Source organism: Dermacentor silvarum, chromosome 6, assembly GCF_013339745.2.
Source record: "Dermacentor silvarum isolate Dsil-2018 chromosome 6, BIME_Dsil_1.4, whole genome shotgun sequence".
NCBI lineage: Eukaryota > Metazoa > Arthropoda > Arachnida > Ixodida > Ixodidae > Dermacentor > Dermacentor silvarum.
Genome location: NC_051159.1, coordinates 98,651,809 through 98,678,780, shown reverse-complemented (window position 1 = coordinate 98,678,780; position 26,972 = coordinate 98,651,809). Strand labels below are relative to the sequence as shown.

The following is a 26,972-nucleotide window of genomic DNA, read 5'->3' as shown; positions in this document are numbered from 1 at the left end:
AAGTTGCTCAGGAGAACACTGGGCAATGATGGTTGCAGCTTAACATTCACCATTCCTTGGCATGCACAGGCATGCAAAGATGTCACCTCCCTTGCCATCAAGTGCAAGCTAGCCAGCCAACATTATGCCTGAATGGGAGTACTGTCCAGCACTTCGAAGAACATCATTGAGGCAACAAATCACTTTCACTTGTGGAGGCAAGCTGACATGATGTATGCATTTATTGTCTTTCCATTTGCCAATGTACAGTTCAGTGTAAACAAAAACAAACAGTCAGAAAAGGAGGAATGCATAATGCCTACATGATCATAATAGTTGCTACAAAAGTAGCCTAACTCTGTTGGTGCTTGCAGTGCACTAGACAAAATGTGCATTTGATACAAAATGTTGAAAAGAAAAAAAGGAAGTCTGCAAACGCCAGGTTACTTAACAAATTGGAACAATCCAGTCCTGACCTCCCACTACCATTGTGGGAAAAGAAACAAGAAATCAACATAAATAGGCGTGGTCCGTGTCAACACAATGAAATAGGCTTGCAAATTGCAAACTTCTCTTTTGACTGCAATGTCACAGCAATGATGCAGCACCCAGCCAGGAAAATGCTGCCCCTCCCCCTCCCTTCCCGCTTCTGCATCTACTGTCGCTCGCATGGCGCACAGGTGTTCAAAAGGCTCAATACCTGCGCATGCTACCCCCCGACGAGTACCGGTCCCCTGTGCTAAAGCTACTTCCCACCCCACCATTGGAGATGCTGTTTGAGTAGCCTCCGCTGCCCACAGCAACAGACGCGTGTGTATTGGTGCTGCTGGCGCCCCGACTGCTTGTGCTACTGCCAACGGTGCTGCTCCAGCGATGATGATGATGGTCTCCACTGCCGCCGTTCCATGAAGAAGAGCTCTCTGGCTTGCGCGATGAGGACGAGGAAGAAACCCACTGCTGCGATCCACCGCCCGAGCTGGCAAAGCCGGCGCTGCTGCTGCCGCCAGCTTTGGTCCAGGACGGCACAGCAAATGTACTACTGCTGCGGCCTGTGCTAGCCCCGTCGTAGGACGACGAATGCTCCCGGCGACTTGTGCCTTCAGAGCGCCACTCATCCCGCATTGAGGGCCTTCGCGATGACGACGAGGCTGGTGGTGGCGGCGGCGGCGCGGCCAATGAGCTGCGTGCCCCGTTGTGTCGATAGTCTGAGTTCCGGGTGCTCGAGAAACTCTGGCTCCCCAGGGATGAGGAAGGCATGTGGTGGCTGCTGCCGTGTGTACTGCCGTGCGTGCTCCCATGGCTGCTGCTGTGACCGCCACTGCTGCCGTGGTGGTGGTGGCTGCTGCTGCTATGATGACTGTGGCGACTGCTGCTGGTGCCACCTCCCCCAAAGCGCTCGTCTCGATCTGAACGCTGGCTCACCGGCTTGCTGCTGCTCGAGGCACTGCTTTCATACTCGGGCCTGGTGTTAATGAGCAGGGTATTAATACTACTGGTGCAAAACAGCGTAGTATAGTTTTAGGAGACAAGACTCATTGTAAGCCTTCATGTTAGCACATATTGCCTTTAGAATTAATTCTACAGAACACACTATTTTTCTGTGTGCCTCTCAAATATGGCACATCCTAAGAAAAAGTCAGCACCGCTGCTACAGGCGGCCAAATGGATAATTTGTAAAGTTTTAACTACGGAACCTACGGGAGAGAACTCAATGCTATAGGTGCAAGACTCCGATAGACTGAGGGCTATGCATTTTCAAGAAGGCTAATGGGCAGGCATGGCATACAACTGTTTAATAGCACTGACACCTAGTTGGTACACATTTTGCTAAAGTCATCCCACGTGACCGAGTTTACAAGTTTACACTAGTGTGCCAAGTACTTAAATGATGACGATGTCTCTTCCGCCCAAAGCCGTACACTCTACTCAGTACACAGGAACATTTTTAGGACAGAAGGAGCCTGCACAAAAGTTTTCTGAATGGGTATTTCAGCTAGTGCTCCACAACTTATAACTGAATATTGTATACTTACAGCTGGTAAGTTCATTTATTAGTTGGTAGCTAGACAACACTAGGAAAGCCAGCTGGTAGCCTTTAAAAACACTTATTCTCTACCAGAAGCTCCAATTATTAGTATTTTAATATATTCTCTTAGATTTTCATCCTGTGTAAGCACCATAATAGTACTGGTGCTGGCCACGTAAACCTTCACCTTCAATCTTCTCATCAAATTAGGATGCAAAATCACTGTTGCTGTTCTGCTTTTGAGATAAAAAAGATTGAATTTCCTCTTCTTTATCACGTCAATATTTGTATTGCAACATGTAATTTTACGACTGGGCAACAATACCAAAAAAAAAAGCCTGTTCAGGACTATCAGTCCGTTCTCTTGGTGCAATTTAGCACGGATCCTGCTCACACACAGGCACATGGCACCTCTGCTGTAACATGACAATGCTGAACCAGCCCATAAAATATGCTAATGTAGGAGTCTGTCATGTGTGAGATTAATTTGAAACTACACTTGAAACAAATGACTAAGTGTGCTTCTTTCGGGGTATCTAGTAACCTAAGTGAGCTTGGGCGTACTGAAGAAGAAAAGGTTGCAGCCAACTGGTTCCCTTACCTAGATGGATGGGATCGTCTCCGTTCTGCATAAAACGTGTCTTCCTCCCTTCGGTCAGGCACGAGTGGTCGTTTGATAGCACGCCGTGTTTCTTCAGCCCGGCTAAAATAGAAAGGTAACCGGAAGACATTAAAAGAAGACTCCAAGATGGTTCTCATACTATGTTATGTGCCACCCAGTAGTCCTCTACATAAATGACGAGATTCCAAACATACCCGCTGTTCTATCAGAGCAACATCTGCACTACAGTCGACGTCCGATTTCCCGGACGCCCGAAATTCTGGACATGCCTGATTTCCCGGACTCATCTGTGGCACCGTCAAGTTCCCCATAGAGTCAATGTATTAAAAAGTCCGAAATTCCGGACGCTTATAGCCTTCGCCATCCGATTTCCCGGACTTTTTACTGCTAACCGCCGACCAAAAGTCACCACCGACGCCGCCATTTTGGCTGTTTTCATATCCTCGAACCCACCATACTCGCATCGCAGGTGTGGCCAGCAGCACCGCCGCACCGCGCCGCGGCTGCCGTAACCTCGAAACCGCACGTGTCAATCCGTTGCCAGCTGTAGCTTGGCCAAGCCAAACCTCACTGTGTTCGTTCGCGTGTTGTTTTGTCAGCTCTGCGGTCGTGTCTGCGGTTGATCGTTTGCTGCTGCGCGCTATCTTCAGTGATCACGTTTCCCGACCTTCAGCATCCACTGAGTTCCTAGCTGTTTCGTGCCGCGCTTTTCGTCGAGCGGATTCGCCGTTTACAGCGATGGCACCGACTGCTCCTTCGTCTTCGTCCGCGCCTTCGAACGAACTGCCCTCCGTGGACGAACTGACGAACTGCCATCCGCGGACGTTGCCTTCGACGATCTGCGCGCTGCCGGCGTGTCATTAAAGCCGGGATAACCTTTGAGGGCTTCGCCGACGCTGACAAAGACCTTGAGCTATGTGCAGAGTTGACCGATGACGAAATCATTCGTCAAGTTACGGAGGATTCCGACAACTCCGACACCGAGAACGAAGAGCCAGCTCCTACACAGCCAACGAGCTCGGAGTTGACGCGAGCACTTATGACACTCTCATCTGTGTACAGCGGCAACATGACGTTGACTGAAATTGAGGCAGACATGATCGCGGGCAAGCGGATCGTGCAAAAGAAAATAAGCGACTTCTTTGCGCCCAAGTGCTGACCTATGACGTCGTATTTCTTTTTTTTTTTTAACGGCTCTTTTCAGAGCCACCTAAACGATGCATTGGCTGAATAGCAATGAGAATCTTGTACTCCGGCCGTGACCCTCTCCGTCAGCGAAAAATACCTACCAAAAAGGTGCATTTTCACGTGCATTCGTTTTTCCGGACTGCCCGATTTTCCGGACGTTTTCGCGGTCTCTTGAGGGTCCGGGAAATCGGACGTCGACTGTATAATGAATGATAGAAGTAAACTGACACAAAATGAAAAGTAAGCAAAGATTACCCAACATACAGCTGCCTCTGGCGAAGTTCTTCCCTCTCCTTCTGAATGCGCTCCCTCTCCTGGCGTTGTTTCTCGCGTTCAAGACAGATGAGCTCCAGCTTCTCGCGCTCCAGCTTTTCCCGCTCAATCCTGACAGAAGGCGCCACACAAAACATATGAGTTATTGGCTCCGCTCACGTCCATACTATCTCATACTAGATAAACCAAATATAAAAAATTTGAGATAAGGAACACCTACCTTAGACGCTCTCGCTCACGTTCCAGCCGATAAGCCTCTTCCCTCTGCTTACGCTCCAGCTCCCGCTGTCGCAAGTTGTCATGATAGGTGCGGCGCTCCTCTTCACGTAGATCAATGCGCTCTCGCACACGCATGCGTTCCTCCTGCAATGGCACAGGAAAACGTGAAGCCTTTCTTATTATACATTTGCAACTATGTGTCTCTTGTGACTGTGTTATGCACCATATTCACGCAAAATATGATTGCCAAATTTATCCGTTTCTAATGTGTGCCAAATCAAATGTACACACAATTTTATAACTACACAAATGTAGCATGCTTCCAAATATTCGCAATACCTTCACAGAATTTTAATTTACAGTTAAACCTGCTTATAACGAACCTCCATATAACGAATTCCTGGATATAACGAAGTTTTTCTATTCCCCGCCGTTATTCCATAGAAGCACATATATTTGAGACCTCTATGTAACGAAGTGGCAGCGGGAGATCCCCTCGATATAACAAATTTTCCCCACCGACAACCTAGAGATTCTAGCCCCAAATTTTGTCATTTTTGTGCGAGCAGCATCCGGAAGCACCTTCTCCGCCGCGACGGAATGCAAAGCGAGCGCACGTGTGCGAGGCGGGCCTGCATCCCTCGACCCGGCGATCTTGCCGCTGCGGGCGTGACCTTTCCCCCTCCCTTCATTCAAACCTGATCCTGCCGACGTGCTGGCAGACGCTGTGACACATCACACTCGGTGAGCGCGCACACGCGCTGTCAAACACTGGCGGCGTGTGGAAGCGCCGCTGCAGAAGCGAGCGAAGTGACCTTCGAGCTGTTGTCTATTGCTTCAACGCAAACTGAGCGCCGAGAACACACATCACGCACAAAGCTACGAGCCACCGGCGCACCTACACTGCCTAGACTTTGCCCCAACGCAGATCGCTTTCAAGATAGGGCCCGCGCGACCGCACGCCGCCGCGCAGTACGCATTTGATGCCAGAGTACAGTACCACGGCCATTTTTTTTCTCTCTTTTTTTTTTGATCCAGCGGCCGTGGCAGTACAACGCCACCGGCTACCCCCCGCCCCTCGCTCGTGCCTCGAGCGCAACAGAAGAAGGGGCGCTTCCTTCCTGCTTTTCTTTTGTGCGCGTGCGAGATTTTAGACGCGGTCGTCGGCTCCCCTCGCAGGTCACTCACACATACAGCATACGGCGCGCGGCGACTGCGTTATCGCCCTTGGACTTTATACGGAACATCGATGAGCCAAAACCAATTTTAGGGCCACAACATGTCATAGACACCATCTTTAGATAGCAAATATGGATCTCAAGGGCCATACTTTTGCTGGCAGAAACCGAAAATACGTCACAGTTGTCGCCCCCGGCACTTTGGGCGGCCAATGCCATCGTCAAGCCACAGAGCCAAGCGACATGAAAAGTCAAAATGGCCGCTCGGGCCAGCGCGGGGTGGAAGTTCGCAACGTACGATGCGGGAACAGTCCCAGAGTTGCAACGCAACAGCGGGGTTACCAATGCATTGGGTTCTATAGGAGCTGTGCCGGGACCGGCCGAAAACGACATAACAGCTGGGAAAACGCAGCACCCGGGAACGTAACAGCGGGGTTCTACTGTAACACTATACGACGCTACGACGCCATCGTGACGCTCGCTCTTGGTTTTCGATGCCTCGCACTCGTCGAAACGACACGCGTCCACGCATCCAGTACCTGGTGTGACATTCCAAGGATGAGTGCTTCGACGAAAACGGAAAACGGGTGCGCGTTACAATCGAGGGCGCCTTAGAAACGAGTAAATACGGTAGGCGTTTCTTTTTCGAATTTTCGTGCCGAACCTGCATTAACGAAATCCTCTTTAAAACGAATTTTTCCGGGAATTTGTCAATTTCGTTATATCCAGGTTTAACTGTATTCACACTTAATGGTAAGATCAGGCTTATTGAAAAAAAGTGGGAATGAATAGACATTACGAGAGAAAACCAAGCCTATTGAGCATGTCCAATTTTAGTCCCTGCCGGACAGCTCTTTATGGCATCCGTGGACTACAACATGTTGCCCATGCAGTCCCCTGAATTTGATGTTTCACATTTCTTGGTGGCTTCATGCAACAGTGGCACAAGTCTAAACTAGAATCTGTTTCATACATGGCAGGCAACACTATGAAGGCTAGAGAGACCTCTTGTTGCTCGCATTCACAAAAACAGTGCGTCACATGAAAAATATAAAAGTTATGCGTCATGTTTTATGATGCAACATTAAGTCTCGTACAGTTATGTTGCAAATTACGACTTGTTCATTTACTTAGAAGGTGTCAGAGATCTGAACAAGCCGAGTGACATTTCTGCGATAACAATCCACAGCGAATGCTTATGCTCGCAACCAAAACATGGTATATTAAAATCTTGTCAATTTGGAGTTCATGGGACCGAATAAAATGTCCGAATATCCGAATGCTGAATTATTGAGGGCATCAAAAAAAAAAAAAAAAACTATGCTTACTATGTCAACAAGTCTTATTTACTGAAAGCATCAGCAAATACTGCTTCTACTTTGCGCAAAAGCAGTGCAGAAGCTGCACTTACTATCACCTCGTGACCGATTACCGCTCGCAGCGCTTAAGGCGTTCCTTCACAGCACAGCCACGGCACGCCATCTTCCTCCGAGATGCGCTTTTCACTACCACGTACACACAGATTATTTTTTGGCCAGTGAGCTGGTCACCAACATATTGTCCGTCCACCAAGATGCAGCCGATGTTCATCCTCGACATCTTCCCCTGTACGTGTTTGCAACATTGCGTGCGCAGCCATTGCACAGAGTCAAAATGAAACTGTTGGCCCCCCCCTTTTTTTATTTTCAAAGTAATGCATTTTTAGAGACATGCCCAAACTTAGGCATTTTTGGTTGCCGTTTGACGTCACTTTCGCAATTGTACTTAAGCACACTTGTTAACGTAATATGTGGCACGCTCTGGGAAAATTTGAGAATTCGTACTGCTTACACAAGGAGCAAAAAAATCTTAACTTAGAGCGTTATTGAACAATGTGCCATTTTTGCGATTTTTTTCTTAGAATGACAACACTAACACTGTAAGCTAAGACCATTTTGTCAATGCACGCTGTTAATGTTATGACTGGAAAATTTTTACAGGAAAGTTTTTCATACCCACAGCTACAATAGTTTTTTTTCTTTTTTTTTTTTGGGGGGGGGGGGGGGGGATCACATCAAAATCCCATTTTCGCGCAATTCACAAAAAGAAGTTCCAGCTCAGTGAAACCAACTGAAATTTTTTTGGCGAATACAAAATTTCTTTTCGTTACATTAACAATGGTTTTGTGGTCCTGGGGACTCGGCCAGCAAAACACTTTTTTCGGCAAAATTAAAAGGGGTCGGTGCACATGCACAGATGTTTTTAACTGAACACAGCCTACCGCATTTTTCGGTGTATAACCGCCACCCCTAATTACAACAACTCGGAAAGAAAAAATCCCCATGTATAACCTGCAGAAATAAATGCATACAACAATGCTAAAATCCTTCCAACATGTCTCTGTTGGACGACGCACGACTCGTCCAACTGTAGCTTCGCGAGAGTGCGAGACGCACTGCCGTAAAGCCACACTTAAAAGGCAAAATTTGCATCCCACACTGTGGTGAAGCCACACTTCAAAACGAAACTCACACGTAACCAACACCCCGACTTTACTGGTGAACTTTTTGCATTTTTGTTGCGGGTTACATGCACTAAAATAAGGTACTTATCATTCCCATAGCTTAATTTTAAAGGACGGATGAAGCCAGCCAGTGCAGTGGGAAGTGCCGTGCTCACCCGCATCCTTCTCAGTGCCATCATATCATGGCTGCCGCCAGGTCGGTGTGGGCCGAACGAGGAAGGCCCCCGAAAGCCAGGCCCCATGCCCATGCCCCGATTGTAGAAGGGCCGCTGGTAGAAGCTTGGCCTCCGGTAGAAGCCCATGTTACGCTCGTAGGGTCGGCGAATGGATGAGTACGAGTGGCGCGGAGGAAGCCGTTCTCGTGAGCGGCTGCGTCCAGAGTGACGGTCACGGACTGAGCTACGCCTCTCACGGTGCTTGTCCTTGGAGTCTGAAAGGCGTCACAAGATTTCACTGCACTGCCTCAACACAACAAGCCTTCCTGTCATCCAATCTCTAGACGCACAACTATGTGCAGAATTGTAACCATAAAATCTAAATCACAGCCTGCATGTGTGCATTAGGAATGCACAATGTACTCGTTACAGCTTAAGCATTGGATTACCCATTAAATACCCGGAAAGATTAGAACACGCACCTTCCTTCCCTTCATTGTCGTCAATCACCATGACATCATCCTTTTCATCTCCACTTTTGGCAGCAGAGTCTTTTGTGCTGGGTGAAGCTGATGACAAAAGAACGGAAAGAAAATAAACTCAGTCACTTTCTATCTGCACAAATTTATTACTCTACCATGAAGAGGTTAAATGCAGAGAAACTATAATGTGTTACATTTCACTGATATGACTGAAATGTTGTACAGGGGAGCACCTATTTCACTCCCGTACGCTGACATCACAGTGGTGCATGTGCTTACACCAGCAAAAAATTTTGTTGCTTTATTAGCTTTGCGAGGACAATAACGAAAAGTTTGAACACAAAAACCTTTTCTGTAGTCGCAATGACTTAATTGTACGAGGAACAACTGTACAGAATGCATGGTCAATGGTATCTTTTGCACCAACTGATAACTACAGGTGCTATTGGCAATGGTATGGTGGACTGTAAAAACTGCACACGAATCTCAGGGCCACACAATCTGACTGCAACTCATTAGTTGTCGTTTTAGCATGTCTTTGCTTGATCCCAGACATGGCCAAATCACGTTCCAGGGGAAAGCAACCAGGCAAATGCATTGTGAGCATGCCTGATGCGGGGACAGACTAGTGAACATGAAAGCTACTACTAATGTCCTTCACACTAGGAATATGATATTTGCTTTTTACAGCAAATGCTCATGCCAATGAACTGTGCACTTGCATCTTTCTGTCAACAAATCTGCGCATGTGGCCAAACTACAGAATACTTCTGAATGCAGAAATGATAGTGCAACACAAAAGCACTGTCAGAACACAAACCTTTAGGTTTTTCAGCTGCTGCCTTAGGCTTCACAGCCTTCTTTGTGACCACAGTTTTTTTCACAGGAGCTTTGGCCTTGGCCTGACTCACTGCACTTCCAGCTGCAGTTGAGGTTTCGGCAGCCTTGCCATCTTTGCGAGCAGCGACCGCAGCAGCACGTGCCTTGGCCTGGTTGTTTTTGGCTTCCGACCTCTTCAACGCACCGCCAGGCTCATACTTGGTCTAAGGCAAAGAGGCATACACACAATGAGTGCCCAGCTGGTCATCGCTGGTCTAAGTAAGGTCACTAGATCGCTTTTGCCAAGTAGCACAAAGTGCCACCTCTGCCATGCCACTCCACAAAATGCAGCTATAGTCAGTGACAACCAAAGAATGCAGTCCCAAATGTAGCGTTGTCCAATTCAAAGAATTTGCATACATGCTTCAGCCAATTGTGTTCACTCATTTCCATGGCATCGTAACAGAGGCGAACTTATTTCAATTTCACCGTCTCTTGGGAATTACGTTTTGAAGCACAGAGGTACAAAGGGAACGTGTACTGTAGTTTAATGGACCTCCAGAGCTTAAACGGTACTCTTAGGTTGCCAACGAGTATATCATTGCCTGCTATTTCCTTCTCAGTTGTCATTCATAACCTCCAACTGATAACGGCCGCTATCAGACCACATTTCTCAGCCCCACAATGGCCAATTTTGCCTTGTCCCCCAGCGCCTCCTCCATTTTTTCAATTCCAGCCAGATGCAGCCGATCCAACCGTTCACCACCCTCTCCTATCCTCCTTTCCTACTCTCCCCCGTGGGCTAGCATTTGCACCCGCTTTACAATCGTGGGGGACAGTACCATGTGGGTGGCGCCTCACGACAGATGTCGGAGGAAGTAATCCTGACAGACGAGAGAAATGGAAGGGACTCCGTCTACAGCATCTGCTCCAGAACAGCAGCGGCGCAGGCTCAGACGCACGTGTGACGCAAGCAGTCATACCATCTGGGTAGCATAACATAGGGGCAACTCACTGAACTTAGGTTGGTGCGCACCAACGGGAGCTCCCATTGGGGAGTGAGCGACTGCGCTGGAATTGAAATAATAGAGGCGGCGCTGGATTTGTTTCTTCTGTGCTCTGCCATATTTCATTTTTTTATACTACCTGGCTATAGCTCTCATCAGGCCAGATTTTTGAAACATTTCTTTTCATGGTTTATTATTTTCATCCCCTTTTGACAGTGCTCTTTGCACACACCATTGCCCACACTTTTTTCCTTGACTGGCTGCTCAATCTCAACCATGACTGCACCATGTGATGCATTCCTATGTTGCTTATTACTCGCATGAATGGCCGACGTTGGCACTGTAAAGTTCTAAGCTAACAAACAACCATTGCTACTGTTCCATTTTGTAAACTAAGGATGTATTTTGAAGAAAAAAAGGGGAGGGGGGAAGAAGGGCGAAAAAATAAACTGAAAGTAATACAATCGAACCCAGATATATCAAATCTGAAGGGGATCACAATAAAGTTCGATATATAAAATAAAATTGTTACACCGTTTTCAAGGGGATTTTACTGCTGTTCGTTATAAACAATTCGTTATATGTGGGTTCAATATATCCAGGTTCGGCTGTACCAATAACGAGGGACATTTGTGACCTAATGAAGGCTTCTAAAATAGCCTAGCTCTCTTTAAGAAGCCTTATCTAAGCAATTTGACATACTTTTTCGACAGAAATGGTCTTGCCATGAAGCTCCGTGCCGTGCAAGTGTTGGACACACTTGGTTGCTTCATCCACAGTGCCCATAGTGATGAAGCCGTAGCAACGTGCGCCTGGGGTCCTCGCGTTGGTAACAATTTTGGCTGCAACCACCTGCCATTAGGAATGTTAGAATCAAACCATAGTGCAATGCTATCAATACTTGCCCTGCTTATTTTTTCTCTTGTGTAGTACAGTGAGAAGGATTACCTTGCCCTACCAGAAACATTTTCATAATTTAAACTACATGCAGCTTCAATTTCTTTATTTCAGTACCAACAGGACCTGACAGTTTTTGTAATACACTTTTGCCCCCTTGGTATTAAATAAAACTAGATGGTTTGGCTGACTTATGCCACAGCGAGTTCATTGGAGAATATGTGCTTGTGTCAGCAGCTGGTTACAGAAGTGCAGTTACACAACTACACAGTTTTCAAAGAGTGAACACAGAACAGCTAATATTGCAAGACACTGAAACGGCAAATCTCTGGCATAGGGCCACACCACATGCGTACCTTTCAGAAATGCATAGGTTGTTTCCATATTGTGTGCACCAAATTTAAATTTTCCTTACGCATTCTAATTTGACTGAAACCTACTGGTCGTCCAGATTCCCACTATTTGCCTAACAGGTAGTGCCTAAGTGGTGCTTATAAAGGTTATCTGGCTGACTACCAGCCCCCTTCATGCTTGTAGCATCCCAGGTCAATCCAACTGAAATTTGAGCTCAGCACTCTGAAGACGCAGAAATGATGGCATCGATGCATCACTACCACTAGTGGCAGGGACGCATCAACACTTCTCAACACACCATCCAACACGCATTCAAGAGAGGACACCTCAATCATACGAAAAGCACAAACACACACACATTACAAGAGGCCGGATCTTTAAGCTTTAAAAAAGCGCGTTTTAGGCGCCAAAAATAGGCAGGCAAAACAACATTTTAGGCCTCCAACGTCATAAATATAGGCACAATAAATTTTTACACAAATGTAAATAATTTCAAACGAAGACGTGCGCAGCCTATATCTATGATAGAAAAACAAGAAATGATATTGTCTATGATGGCACAAAGGCGCCAACAGTTAAACATAGCCGCGCAATTGTCCCATAAAACTGCTGCACTAATGACGATTCATTGGCTTCATTCAATAAGCACACTGCTCATATTCATGTTCAATGGCCACTGTACTCGAGCGTCGTATATAGTGAAACAGGCATGAAAAAGACAACAGAAACAGACAAATAACAAATGCAAGAGATACTACGATTTATTAAGAAATTAGCATGTTCTTACACGAGGACTGTTAGGTACAACTCTTCAATTTTCTCATATACAATGACATCATCCAAATTGTACAGGCCAGACGTCCGAACACTGTCAAATACACTTCCGCCCATTTGAAGTGCACATGTATGAAGGAATATGTATGGAGAGCACGCGGAACGCAGTCTAAGAATCACTGTGAAAATTGTGGAAACAATAGCAAACTACCACCATCTCCAGATTTTTGGATTCAAAATTGTGCCTCTTGTCACTGAGAATGATCTCGTATGCTGAGAAGGAGCGGCGGGCGTTGACGCCGCTATCACTTGCAATGCAAAGTAACTCTTGAAGTGGGCAGAAAGGCGCGCTCGTAAAGTTCATTGTTACAATACGCCCCCACCCTCGTGTTGCTTTGATTGTCGACATTTGTCTGAATTTGGTGACGCGAGCAGTTTCATTGTTTCTTAATCTGTTCAGTCAAAAGTAGCGAGTTGCGACCGCCGGATAGTTGTTTACTTTAGTTGTTTTCGTGGGACAGCACTGGCCGACGGGCTTGGCGTCCGACGAAAGGACGAGCACTCTACGCTCAAAGCGTTCGTCGGCCTCCAAGGAAAGTATGTTCTGTGCAGCGATGCGATTTCGACACCCGTACGACTGACCTTTTCCTGGATCGCTTTCCGCGCTGAAAGCTGGGAATGCTCATCAAGTCGAGTGGCGGGGTACTTGAATATACAGCTCTAATGGCAGGCCTTCAAAAACAAATTTCGCGCCTATGAGAACAAAATAACGTCACTGCTGTTTTTAACGGATATGACGTCAAATTATTTTATCTTTCGCCGGAAGTGTTCCCTCATCACACAGATGGCGCTAAGCCCCATGAACCGCAGATTAACCGCCATGTTTTGAACGTATGGGCTTCTATGGAATCTTCGCTACCAGGTATATTTACCTTGGCGGCGGCGTATGCTGGCCGGCGCGTCCCATTTCAATGCTGCTAGCAGTTGTTTTCCGGGAGTTGGTTGAACTAATGGACTAGGTTGAACCCCATAGAGTTCTGAACAGTCAATGTTGCTCGGTAACATGAATAACGGTCTCTAACTGCACTCCAAAGCGAAACTCGAGGCTAAATAGTGTTCATATAGGCCCCGATATTGAAAACAGGCATTTAGGCACAAACGCCAATATAGGCATTTATAGGCACTATAAAAACATTATAAAAGCCCTTCTTAACCTCTAATTCATGCTCATATATCAAAGTGGGGCAATAGGAACGCAAGGAACAAAAAAGGCATTTGCCTAAAATCCGGTCTCTACACATTACTCACACCACATTATACGCTATACCGCACTTGCGAACAGTGGGGGGCCTATCTATCAAATAAACACACCTTGTGGGAGTGCCCTGCAAACGCCATCTTCAGAAAGACAACACTTTTTAAATTGCCACACAACCAGCGTCCTGGCAGCTGGGAGGAGTGGACCATTCCCCCACGGAAGTTTGAAAAACCATAGTGGCCACTTCTGGTGCAGCACGTCAAGAACGTACTGGGCCAGGAAGCATGAGCCTACCAGAAGGCCCGGAGGACTTGGATTCTAGTTGTTTTGGCACTAATAAATGTTATTTCCCCTTTCCACTAGTAGCACTTCTGCAATGTAATAAAACCTGCACATGCAAGAGTGATGAAACTATTGGAAAGCTTTCACTGTATATTTGAAATACATTCTGAAAATCTAGACTGTTTTCCAATGAACAATGATACCGCTTTCTTCTATCGAATTACAAAATGCAACAGCTGAAAACATTTGTTGGTGTTCCTATGCTGCTGCACTTAGGTTAGGCCAATATCAAAAGCACGTGGCCCTCAGGTGTTAATGCACAAGCACTAACACACACACACGCCAAATGGACCATTATAGTTTTGGTCACCACACTAAAAAAATATCTAGCTGCAATAATGTCAGGTGGGCAACTACAAACTACATACCTTGTAACATGAATATTAAAGAGCACCAAAACTGCAGAAGAGCATTAGTAATACAAAAAAAAAAAATTGCTGCCACGTAACCAGATAGTGGCGGTGCAGAAAGAGAAACATTTATTTGGACCATCGAAATCGTTGACCTTGAGGACAAGTGGGTGGTGTCCTCACTCCAGGACTCCACTGGCCATGGCTGCTCGACGTTCTTCCTGGACGAGAGCTTCTTGTCCCGCCAGGGTATCGCCGGTCAGCTGTACCTCCCACCACTCAAATGACGTGCTAGGCATCTTTAAGTGGAGGTTTGCCCCCGCACCCCCACGAGATGTGAAAGAGTGTAGGGCGTGTGTCACCGCACCAGGGGCAGATGCCGCGATATGTTTGTGGGTATCTCATATGAAAATGCAGGTGTATAAAACAGGAACACAATAGAAGTGAGAAGGTCAACACAATGTAGTCCTTTGTGGGTGAAGACAAACACTATTTGTATTATCTGCAACTTGGATTTCACTTTTTTTGTGGCACCAACTGAACCCAAACCTACCTGTCATTAGACAAGTTACTATCAAATAGCAACACAATGTTATCAATCCTTCCTCTGGTGATATTATCGCATATGACAACACAAATGCCAGTGTTTGTATTGTCCTCTTCTTACTCGTGTCCTTTGTTTTAAACACCCACCTTTTCCAAACACGAATGCCTACCAACTTATAAGCTTTATGCTGTTTTAAATCTCAGAACTTAGCTTCCTTTGCTATTGCCCCGTCCTGTACCTTTTCTTGCCACAACAAATGCATTCATCCAGACCCAACACAGCAAGTGTAGTGTTCATAATACTCGACCAGCAAATGCACCAGGCGTTTTATTTTTCGTTGACCAGCCAGTGAAAAGGTTCCACTCAACCGTTCAAATATATCCACCAATACTAGCCAGCCCTCACATTAACTTAATGCCTCATCATGAAAATAAGGAAACGATCACAAAGAACTGAGATGCAAAAAAGGGGCAAACCATTCCTTCCACAGAGACCCTTAAAACAATTTTAGCTGTAAAATGACAAACACCATTTTGCAATGTGATAGCATTTCACTTATTTTGTAACCACGACATCCCAATTATTGATCACAAAAATTCAAGGGGCACTTAGTTATCACTACATGGATGAATGCGAAAGCATTGTGGCCACATCAGCATAAGCGTGGCAACGTGAAAAATGGTGTTCGTCGCAAGGTGCACACAATGCAAGGTCATCGGTTCGAGTGCCTTAACTCGACCTTAATTAACACCAAAGGTTGTGGGTTCGACTCCCACCAAAGGTTGTGGGTTCGAGTGCTTTATAATTAACTTCACCTTTACACCAAAGGTTGTGGGTTCATATCCTTTTCAGACCATGGTGTGGTCACGCCAATGCTGGACTTTTCGCCTCATGAGCCATATAATGCTTTCGCATTAAGAAGATAAAAAATGAAGTGCTTCCTTGCCTTGCCATGTTTGCTGAAGATTGCTTTGAGATCGGCCGCTCGTGTTGTTGATGACAAGTTGCTCACCCACACATTCCGTCCACTTGAAGCAGGTGCAACCACCTTCTTCGCATCTCCTAGAAGCAGCAGGTATGCAGGCAAGCTCATTCAATGCACTGCACAGTGACTTGATTGCATGGGCAAGTGGCCAGAGACGCTTACCTTTGGCAGTCTTTGCAGTCTTTGAGGTGGCCTTCCCCACAGCACTAATGGGAATTGAGAAACAAAAAAGATGAATGCATTTGAAAGCCATTTCAGCACTCAGTTAACAAGTACACACCACTGAAACATGAGATATGTTAGAATCTGTTTCTGGGCAGATCAGGCAGTAAGGAACCTAGTGGCGACTGTTCTCCAACAAGATCTTCCAATTAGTGTTGCTGTCTGGTCTCATGCTGCAGGATCCAGAGGTAGTTTTCAAGGGAAGCGGGGCAAAGCTTGGTGTCTTGAGGCTGTCAGGGAAAAGCCTGCAGGGATCCATAAAAGTTGGCCGATGTGCAGTCTTCTTCCAGAACATGATCTTCACAGCACAATCTCTGGCTAGCAGTGGCTGGTAGCTTCTGAGTGCTCAACTAAACATCAGTAAAATAAGGCAAATTAGCGTCCCCATATCCTCCAAGTTAAGGTTACTTGCTGCAGAACTGTTTCAGCTACTTTAATATTAAACACGCACTGGTCTGGAAACCTCGCATTTAGCTGACAACGCTTGGAGCTAAGAATCACGTAGCAATCCCAAACCGATAGCATAGCGGTACAATTTCTAATTGAAAATACTGCAGCAGTCTTCCCACCATGGCAACAACCATTTGGCAGTCAATACCCCTGGCTTGCTTGAACGCTGGCACAAAAGGACGCGATCTTGAGGGACGCTGCTCTTCTTGATGAATGGCCACCACTAGAACAGGATGCATCTTCATACTGCTCGCAGAGCACCACATAGAAGTGAACAGGAGGCGTAGCCAGCATACTCCCTGCGCTGCAGAAACCCATTGGGAAGCGAGCAGATTGCGCGGATAGAAGTTGGCGAGGGCGAGACAAAAAAATGCTGTGGACTGGACAGACCCCCGTGCCGAGGACATTGCATTTCATCTTCTGGTAAGCCTTACTTTAAAACAGAGGGTTCACGCTGCCCTGTGGGGACCCAACCAGACGGAACGCCCATTGGCATTACGGCGACAGCAAAATGCTCCATCCGGGACAATCGCGCAGTGCAAACGCCATTCACCGCCAGGTTCCAGTGCCTTGCCCAAACCTTTTTGTTTATTTCGCCCTATGGCCCGCGGACCTGATGACTAGGGCAGTGGCTGTGACCGTAACAGAAGGTGCAACGCAGTCCACGTCTACGAGGAAGTCCCACCAGCAGTGTGCCTTCCCCAGATGGTAAAAGCATACCTTTTTTTTTCTTTTAAGGAGTGTTATACGCACGCACGTCAAGACCAACCTCTTTGCAGTGGCAGCCTTAGCAGGGCTGGTGCTGCTGTTGCTGGTAGCTGATGACGGTGTGGTTCCAGTGCTGTTGGCAGTCGGTGGCGTGGTGGTGGCATCTTCTTTCTTGCGCTTTTCTGTGCCGCTGTCTCCCCCTTGCCCTCCTTCTTGGTCCTCCTTTGGGGCAGAGTCGGCGACAGCTGAGGAGGCCTTGTCCTGCTCCTTTGAAGGGGTTGCCTTGGCGCCCTTCTTCTTGGTGGTGCCAGTGGTGGCGCTGGCCGGCTCTGCCGGCGGGGCGGCCGCCGCAGAGCTGCTGCCGCCGTCGTCTTCCTGTTGAGAGGCTTCATCTGCAGGGAGGAAGGCAAGGGAGGAAAAGGGATGGAGCAGCAGCACAGCCTTGCCTGCCGCCTCTTGCACGCTGCAAGCCGGCTGGTGGCCCATGGTCAGCTAGCCAGGTACACGCTACCAACCGCGCCGCCAGCTCGAGGCAGGGCCGCTCTTGAAGACTGCTCAACCGGAGACACACTCGCTACAGCGTCATAACACCAGTGGCATCAAGCAGAAGCCCCCCCCCCCCCCCTTGTACCATAGTGCCTGTCTTTCCTCTCCCCCATCCATAACAAAAGGGCCGTGCACACAAAGTGGCAGGGAATACCGTATCAGCTGAACCTGCACATCCACCTCGGCCACGTTACTTCATGCTGGCACCCAACCAAATTCTTTCCACCGAGTTCCCCCACTTTTTTAGTACATTTCATTTTTTAAAAAAGAATTAGAAATAACAGCAATGGTCTTGCTACAGCCTGGTACTCCTGATGCTACATGCAGTTTTCTCAGCTCCCAGCCGGCGACGCGTAGCTGTGCGAAGGGACCGCAGTGCAACGTGTCTCCAGCGAGTGTGCGCCAAATGTAGCCATGTAGGTACACAGGCCCAAGCCTGCCTGCAGAGCTGGCCTCCTTGGTAGCTAAAACCTTGAAAAACAAAGTGCGACGCCACTCTTCAAAGAAACAGTGCCACCCTCCACCAGGTGCATAGTTGACAACGAAAAGCTTCCACAAGCTTGAGAAGCTTCGCACTGCTTCGATGCCTCGTTGAGAGCCTCGATGGTGAAGTGCTTCTTCCAGGACAAATGCAAGATGATCGCCTGCTGCCACACCGAGGTCTGATGAAGGTTGGCGCTGCTGGCTGGTAGAATGGGCTTTGGTGCGAGTGACTTGGCACTTTGGGCAATGCTTCAAAACAAAAGAGAAAACAAGCATCCCCTATCAAGGATGATGCCTTACCTTTTGATTTGTCAAAGTTCTCGTCCTGAAACAAGGTAACAAAAATTATCACTAAATAATTTGCATAAACCAAACTATATACGCTGTCTTATCACCATAAAAGGGACTCGGAAACAGTAACTAGCCACATGCAAAGAAAGATGTTCATCCATAGCACACACCTCTTCATTTAGTAGTTTTTCTTCATCTTCAATGGACAGCTGCAGAGCATCAGCGTCCATTGCCTCGGAACTGGCCTCCTAAAATATGAAAACAAAACTTCAGCAAACTTAACCTTAAGGTACATTAAACAGAACAGAATTCAATTGGCACGACGAATAACATATACAGTGGAATCTCGATGATACGGATCTCACGGGGTCACGAAAAATATTCGTATTAGCCGAAATTCGTATCATCGAAACACAATTAAAACTAGCTAAATTAAGGGGGGACGCGGGGATCAGATCACGAGAATCGCGAGAAAAATCGATTCTTGAAAACCACGCGTTTGGGTATCTGCAACGCCTAATCTATGCTGCATCAAAGTGGTTTGGCTGAAAACGCACCGAAAGTGCCCAAAAAAGTTTAGTTCCTCAGTGCGCAGGGCAAGAAAACAGCTTTAAATCGCGCAAAATCACCGCAGTTCACGGAGCCATATCTCGTATTTCCCGCCACCGAGCGCCGCCATCTTGCTTTCGTTCGAAAACTCGAAAGTTTCGCCGTTCCGCTTCTCAATTCGTCCGTCGTTGCCAACTTGTAACAAACGCCCTAACACCAAAGAAGCGCGGGTGTGCGATAGGTAGTCACACGGGCCCTCTGATAAAAGCGGGCCTCCGATTGGCTGCCGTGCTGAAAGGAGACTCTCCATTGGTTGCTGCTGTGGCAGGGGCAAGATGGCAACCGCAATTGTCTGCTTCGTAAACCACGCCGGCGTCTTCACTTGACACACAGAATTCGGATTACTGAGAACTCCCAGGTTAGTGATGGATCGTCGCTCGTTAGCGAACAAACTTTGGATGAAGCACGCCTTCGGAATACGTAAGCACTCCTATGGCAAGAAAAATACGACGATTAGCGGGAGAAGCGGAAGAGCACCCAACTGAACGAGCGCAACCTTGCACCTTGGATTACGTGCCGCGCTATCTTGCACCGTGCGACTCCAGCAGCAAAACCCACAATCGCCCTGTGCCATCGACACCGATAACGCAGCCGACGGAAGACACGCCAACGGAGGCTCCCGCGCCTCAGCGTACGGCCGCGCGAATCAGCTGAGATCGTATCTCGGTAGACATAGCTCGCTGCAACTAGGCAAAATGGTGCAAAAAAGAACGCGGCCCGAAGCACGGCAGCCACTCCGCCTAATGGCACGCGGAAAAGGAGGAAAAGCACAAAAGCAACAAAAGCGCCACCGCTTCGAACTCTTCGCGCCCATTCGCGGCCTTCGCGCTGTCCGGCCGTCGCGTCTGCGCCTCCGCACCAAAAGAGACAGGAAGAAAGCGCGTGACTGCGCGCTGTTCTCTTTCGTGGCCGTCGGTGGGGCGGCATTTATTCGTATCAACCGACGCGGGTCGAAAATGATTCGTAACAACCGTTTTCTAGCACGTTGCAAAGTAATGGGGCTCGGCCGGGACCGCAGAAAAATTCGTATCATCCGGAAATTCGTATTAGCCATGATCGTATCATCGAGGTTCCACTGTATCTGCTTCAAGTTACCTCATATTTACAATAGGCCTAAAAAACACAAGCAGTATCCAGTTTGTCACAAGACATTTGTTCGCAACGTTCACTGCAAAATTTGCAGCAATACCAACAAATATTTTCTAATCTGTTTTGCCGTCAAATCACACAGACATTTTACACTACTGAGTATTTGCTACCACTGCTAACTTTCTCATCAAAAGGTCTATCAGCACCCAAATGCTTGGTGCATCAGATTAAGCACCTTGCGAAATTTATGCATCCTTACTCCACTGCCCCCACATTAAAGACTAACAGCAATGAAATTTACGACCACCTATTAAATTTAGAGTGCTGTGGAATTCACCAATATTTTCTCGAGGGTTTAGAGGACTTTAACCTTCATTTATTAGGGGGGGGGGGGGGGGAAGAGAACTCATGTGAGCACTCCTTCACTGCGATACTAGTAACACGAGAAATGGAATGATTTGGCAGTGGCGCATTTCATAATGTAGAAAACACATTCCAATCTCAAACAAGAAATCATCTGTGTGCAGATATGGTCCCTGCATATAATATATAATCATGTATTTCAAATTGATGGGACTGTCCAAAGTCATTTCGGCGCAATTTCTGAAGCAGGTCAAAATGAGTTTTGGAGCAGTTTGGAGCAAACAAAATAGCGTTTTGGAGCAGCTTGGAGCAGGCTAAATTTCATTTTGGAGCAATTTGGAGCAGATAAAATTTCAATTTGAAGCAGTTTGGAGCAAGCAAATCTGAATTTTGGTAGAATGGAATACGGCAGCGCACTTCTAAACCACGACGAAACACAGAATAAACCAACAGGAAGCTCATAGTGGAAGTACACTTTGTAACTGCAGCGTACTAGAATATGGAAGAGTGGGTCGAGTGGCGGCTCGGCGCATGCTTTCCTGTAAAGCCGAAAACATCTGTTGCAAAACGATAAAACTACCTAGTTCCGTGCCTACGTTCATGACGATAGCGGAAAATGTTCTGAAATTATGCGATCCAATCGATGCTGTAACAATTTCTGTGTCACCATATGTCACCGCAGACCAAGAGAGCCGCAATCAACCCTGGGCTGGTATAATGTATAACTATTCCAATTTGTTTTTGTTGCGATAGCAATTACATGGGCACTCCAGGTGCATTTCTGGCGTCGCCATGATGTTCCATACACAGTCCAGGGGCGATAACATCATCGCCTTATGTGCTGTATAAACTGTATGCACTGTTGAAAGCAGTGGGCCACGGTGCTGGTGAAGGAAGAAGACAAGAGACACTTGCTCGCCCGCTTCGCCATAGCTCCCTCCGACTTGTTTCGGTCTACCGTTGAAACTCTAGATCGAGTGCTGCTAGGCAAACATCCCCATTGCATCTGGTGGAGGCGCTGGGTTTCTCTTCCACATCCTGAAACTCCGCAGTCGAACACTACCACCAGCTCCTGCGATGAATGATCCCGGACCGTCCCAGGCTGCTGCTCCCGTACCCCCGACCATTGTCTGCCCTGGCGTCATCCGGCAGCGCGATCCTGCTATATTTAGCGGAGCAGATGACCTCGACGTCGAGGACTAGGTCACCGAATACGACCGTGTAAGCGCTAGTTGCTAGTTTTGCTCGACGTTGCTAGTTTTATCCTTCAGAACCTGATATTACGGCATGGAGCACCTCGAGAATTACTAAGGGACCGCGGTCGCGTTTTCCTCTCTGACGTCATTACAGCCTCGCTAAAGGAGTGTCGCATCATTCACCGCACTACCACGGCATACCATCCCCAAACTAATGGCATGACAGAGCATTTTAATCGCACCCTTGGCGACATGTTGGCCACGTATGTTTCATCTGACCACTCGAACAGGGATCGGATTCTGCCTTTCGTAACGTACGCATACAATACTGCAACGCAAACACTCGAAGCAAGTCTCGAAACAAAGAGAGCTAGGCAAACATGCCCATTGCATCACGTACAGTACCGTACATACTGTATGCACGAGTGAAAGCGTGAGGATGAGCCAACGATGGCGGCTCAATCTCGCGCGCGCGCGAGGGAGGGAGGAAGGCGGGGACGAAGCGTGCTGTCTTCCATCGCGCGCAGGGCACCGGGGGGAGGGGTCGTTCTACTGCGGTGGCTGCTGTGTATGGCGCTGCCACATGGGCCCTATCTTGAGAGCGATCTGTGATAGGGACATAGTGCGACTGCTGATAGCTTCGTGTGCGCTGTTTTTCACCACTCAGTTCGCGTTGAAGCAAGGCAGCACAAAGGTGAATTCGCTCGCTGCTGCCGCCGCGCTTACTCACTCTAGCGTTTCCCAGCGAGTTTGTGCCGTAATCAAGTGAGATGCGTTCATGTTTGCTTGTGCACGCGTGACACCATGCTTGTTAATTTAGTGAGTGAACACATGCTTACAAGTTTATAAGGCCAATGAAAGTACTTCTTGCTTCATATAGCTGTCTACTAATTTGCTATCGCAATCGATGCTTCACCTTTCGGGCGATACTGCGACGTTTTATTCCAAATCCGCCATTAGCCCTTCGTAATAGGTTGGACATAAAAACAGATTGGAATAGTTTTATGTCATACTGGCCTTGGGGACACAGACGCCTGCCCACTTCACCCGCTGCATCGCATGCCTCCAAAATATCTAGTTCGCTCGCAGCGCTCTCTGCATACTTTTTGTTGTTTTGCACCTCAGCTAGGGAATGCTGCGCCGCTCAGCCCACTAAACCGTGTTCTAGTACACTCTAAGCACAGCCGCCCTAGCCGTTCCGACAGCAGCGACAACATCCGGCAGTGGCCGCGCACGCACCTGCCACTCGCCAAAAGCGCTGAAAAGTCCAGTGTTATAAGCGAAAAAATTACGAGAAACTTTGCGGGAGGTGCCGTCACGCGGTGTGCGTAACGTGAATGATTGGCACTCTTCGGAGAACGAATTTGGTTGCTGTTCGCGGCCACTGCTGAAGCCGTTCTGGCACAGCGTGGCGCAATTTCAATCAATTTTCTGTGTTTGGCGCAGGAATTTGCGTCTGTATCAAAAATGAACAATTGGTGCAGGAGTCCCACCCCTGGAATTGGGAACCCATGTTTCATTAGTCAGTCAATTAGTAACCCAACATGGCAGCAGGCAGCGAACTACCACAACTACCAAGTAGCACTAAAAAAAATATATACAGTAAAACCTCGATAATTCGAAGGTCGCCGGACCGCGAAAATTCTTCGAATTAAGCGGATTTTCGAATTAACCGAAATGAATAAAAAAAAAGAAAACAAGCAAGAACTTGCCGCAAAAAGAAATCACCTTTATTTTCCATGTCCGAGAAAAATTACTCAATGTAATCACCGATGCGGGATTACTTGGCGCGCTGGTTCGCCGCCCCTAGTGTCATGCTCTCCAGCTGGCTCAAAAAACGTAGCATACAAATATCACCCGCACTGCACTCAACAAAGTTGCGGACGATGTTCACGGAATCGATAACTGCCGCGAAAGCGGGCGTGGTGGTGCTTCACTCCAAAAATTTGGACTTGCTGGATATTCCGGACTTCAAAAATGCACCATCAGGGTTCCCATTGAGTTCATGAATTTTCGCACCCAATTTTTCGGACGAATTGAGACCCTAAAGTTCGATTTTGCGGACTAAATCGCTCTTTCCTAGCCGCGCTACCCAATCTTGGAGGCCGCCATGTTGGATTTTGCACTGGCTTGAATTCCAGTGACTCGCTGTATAGCCTCCAAGATTAGAACGCGCGCTATCCATAGAGAGCTCGCGCAATCCTCCAGTCTCGGAGGCCATGCCATCGTTGTAACCATTTATTGCGGGATTTTTTTTTTTGGGGGGGGGGGGGACAGCAATTATATGGACACTTCAAGCGGATTTTCGCCGTCGGCGTCGCCGCCCTGAGGATCCATACAAAGTCCAAGGGCGATAAAATCATCGCCGCGCGCCCGCCGTATGTGCGAGTGACAGCGCGCGGGGGACGCGCGCTTTCATGGAGAGCGAATGCACGGCGGAGGCGACTTCCTCCCTCGTGGGAAAGGCAGCGGGGGGGGGGGGGGGGGGGGGCGACTTCTACTCTTCTAACAACTGCGTACTTAGCGCCGGAGCGGTTTCTCGCGCGCAGCGTATCTTGAAAGCGATCTCCAGACGGCTCTGCCCTTTCGTATGGGCTGTGCTCTCGCCGCTCGCAGCGATAGACCGCACGAACCTTCGCTCGCTGTGAGCTGCGGCGGCCGCGCTCGCTCGTGCGCGCTGACACCACGCGTGTTATTTCAGTGAGTTTTTTTGTTTTTTTCTCTCAAGTTTCGGTTGCTATTTTGAACGTGGCGTGTACACCGAGCAGGTGTCTCGGAGACCCATGTCTCAGTGATCGGCGCTACCTCCTGTACCTTCGCGAGAGCTAAGCGGTGCGAAGCTCGTTTCTTGGATCTCCATGGCGAACTCCGTTGGCGGAGATCGCCAACGCGGTGGCGTTCGTGTCGACTGTACACGGAGACGTCATTGCTGCGCAAATCCAAGCAAGTCGATCCTCTCCAAGCGTAGTATGAGGCAGGGCATTATTAAAGATTTTTTTTTAAAGCCGCACTAATGACTTTTTTTTTTTTCGGCCGAACGAGTTTTCCGGACTATTTTTCAGTCCCCACGAGCTCGGAAAATCGGTTGGCGACTGTACGGAGCGCCCTAACCTAACCGCCGCACGTTGCTACTAGCCGGAAACTTCGAATTATCCGAATAGAGCCGCGCGGGCCATTCAAATTATCCGGTAGAATTTGCATTGAGAATGACGGGACCGCTCAAATTCTTCGAATTAACCGAAATTTCGAATTAACCGAGTTCGAATTATCGAGGTTTTACTGTATATATTCTCATGCAGTGGAACCAACTACTAATCATGTCTACAGCATGGTTACACATACCTTTTCGCCTTCTGCTTCCTCGGCTTCATCCACTGTCTGAGGCTCCGATTCAACTTCAGGTGCCTTTTCTGTGTGAACATAGTGAACATGTTTAAGCAAATGCACACAGTCGCAATTCGCATGCAAATACTGTGTGCAGCTCTTCTTTCAGAGGGATTACTGATAACCTATTCAACCTTACTGCATTTTTTTATCAACAGTTCTGATCAAGAAAGTCAACTATGATTTGGAAACACAAAAGCATTAGAAAACAATGGGCAGTCCAAATGCAGCTTATGAAATGCAAATAATTTTTAGTTTCAAGGCATTGTGTATACATAGTCTCCCACCTATGCCAATTATACTTTCCTGATCATTAGCAAAAAGCTTTCAACATGCACCTCAATACATCTTGTGTTATGTCTTGAACTTTAGGAGCAAAAGTAGTTCATTATCACTGATATAGCAGTGGCACGTACCCACAGCTTTTCTGTTTTACATGCTAGATGTGCCTCGACCTGCAACACTGTCCTCACAGGCATCATCAAGAAGTAACCACATTATGCTAAAATTTATGTCTGGATTATTCTACGAACACTGTGTGCCACTGACATCTATAATCAAAGCATAAAGCAGACAAAGTGTGCTCTACATGTCTGAAGCACTCAAAAGTGCACATAAATTTAATGGACATGCTTTTGGCGTCCAGACAGCATGCACATAAAATCACAAAGGAGTAGTACATATAAAATTTGTTGCTATCTACTAAGATCATTGCTGCAGCAGATATTAGCACTCCACCAACATCTGATACGAGCAAACCTTTGGTGCACCTATACCTGCCAACTCTATTAACCCTTTAAGTGCCGGCAAAAAATTCAAAAATGCATTCCGAAAATGCCATTTTTTGTATTACTTATCTAGAGAGCAATTTTATTCCAAATTAGAAATATATATGACATGGGGGTAGTAAATTCACAATTTGTGCTTGAATATTCTGTCCATCTAATGCCACGTTTTAAAACTATCGTAGTCGGCAACATCAGATTTACAATGTGTGTCTATAGCACAGAAAACACTGCCATCACTGTCAATGTATTCATGCGGAAGCAAAGCATCTACGGAGCTCAATGACACAATGAAAGGAAAGCTGCGCTTTCGTGACGGGCGCGGCAACATGCGACTTGCAGCCGCCATTTAAATCTCTACCAGACAACCAAAATCTGTAGGTTGCCTAGTGGCCAAGAGGATACTCGGCAGAACGTCAAAATGCCAACTGATTGAGACTGATTGGTTGGCAACTGATTGGCACCAACTAATTAGGACTCATCCATCCACGGCACTTGAAAGGGTTAAAGCTGTGCCTTTTAAGTGTAATAAAGAAAAAAAATGACACCATACCTACATCAGTTTTCTCATTACCTGCAAGAAAAAAGGAATATGGTATGTGTGTGTGAAACAAGTGTGTCATGGAGAACTTAATATTAGCTCATCTACACATCTACATGCAATGCATAAAAGAGCCTCAGCATTCGTAAAATGTGTGTGCCCAATTTAAAGGGGCCCTGTAACACTTTAAGGATAATTTCTTGCTCTACCTTTTCTTAGCATATCAAAGAACAAAGGGGCCTATGATAACGGTACAACCAAGTTATCAGTTGCAGAAACTTCAAAATACAGTATAGACCACTTATAACTTAACCGTTTATAGTGCAGAACTGGCTACATCGTGGCCT

General features: G+C 47.2%; 1 protein-coding gene across 9 annotated transcripts in view; it reads right to left on the bottom strand.

Moving 5' to 3' along the window:
• Nucleotides 1-203: 203 nt before the first annotated feature.
• Nucleotides 204-26,972, bottom strand: part of LOC119455752 (SAFB-like transcription modulator) — a 31,298-nt gene continuing 4,529 nt past the window's right edge. For 6 of the 9 annotated variants that reach the window (XM_037717186.2, XM_037717190.2, XM_037717192.2 and 3 more), the window contains 15 exons: nt 26,638-26,658; nt 25,258-25,325; nt 18,829-18,906; nt 18,668-18,692; nt 17,400-17,730; nt 16,121-16,164; nt 15,920-16,035; nt 11,154-11,303; nt 9,446-9,668; nt 8,626-8,712; nt 8,144-8,418; nt 4,309-4,451; nt 4,071-4,199; nt 2,607-2,708; nt 204-1,441 (listed from right to left, as the gene is read on the bottom strand). In XM_037717186.2, the coding sequence (XP_037573114.1) occupies nt 673-1,441; nt 2,607-2,708; nt 4,071-4,199; nt 4,309-4,451; nt 8,144-8,418; nt 8,626-8,712; nt 9,446-9,668; nt 11,154-11,303; nt 15,920-16,035; nt 16,121-16,164; nt 17,400-17,730; nt 18,668-18,692; nt 18,829-18,906; nt 25,258-25,325; nt 26,638-26,658 (2,561 nt within the window). In that variant the 3' untranslated portion in view covers nt 204-672. The remainder of the gene's footprint in view (nt 1,442-2,606; nt 2,709-4,070; nt 4,200-4,308; nt 4,452-8,143; nt 8,419-8,625; nt 8,713-9,445; nt 9,669-11,153; nt 11,304-15,919; nt 16,036-16,120; nt 16,165-17,399; nt 17,731-18,667; nt 18,693-18,828; nt 18,907-25,257; nt 25,326-26,637; nt 26,659-26,972) is intronic. The other 3 variants (XM_037717194.2, XM_037717196.2, XM_037717197.2) reach the window with 1 other exon arrangement.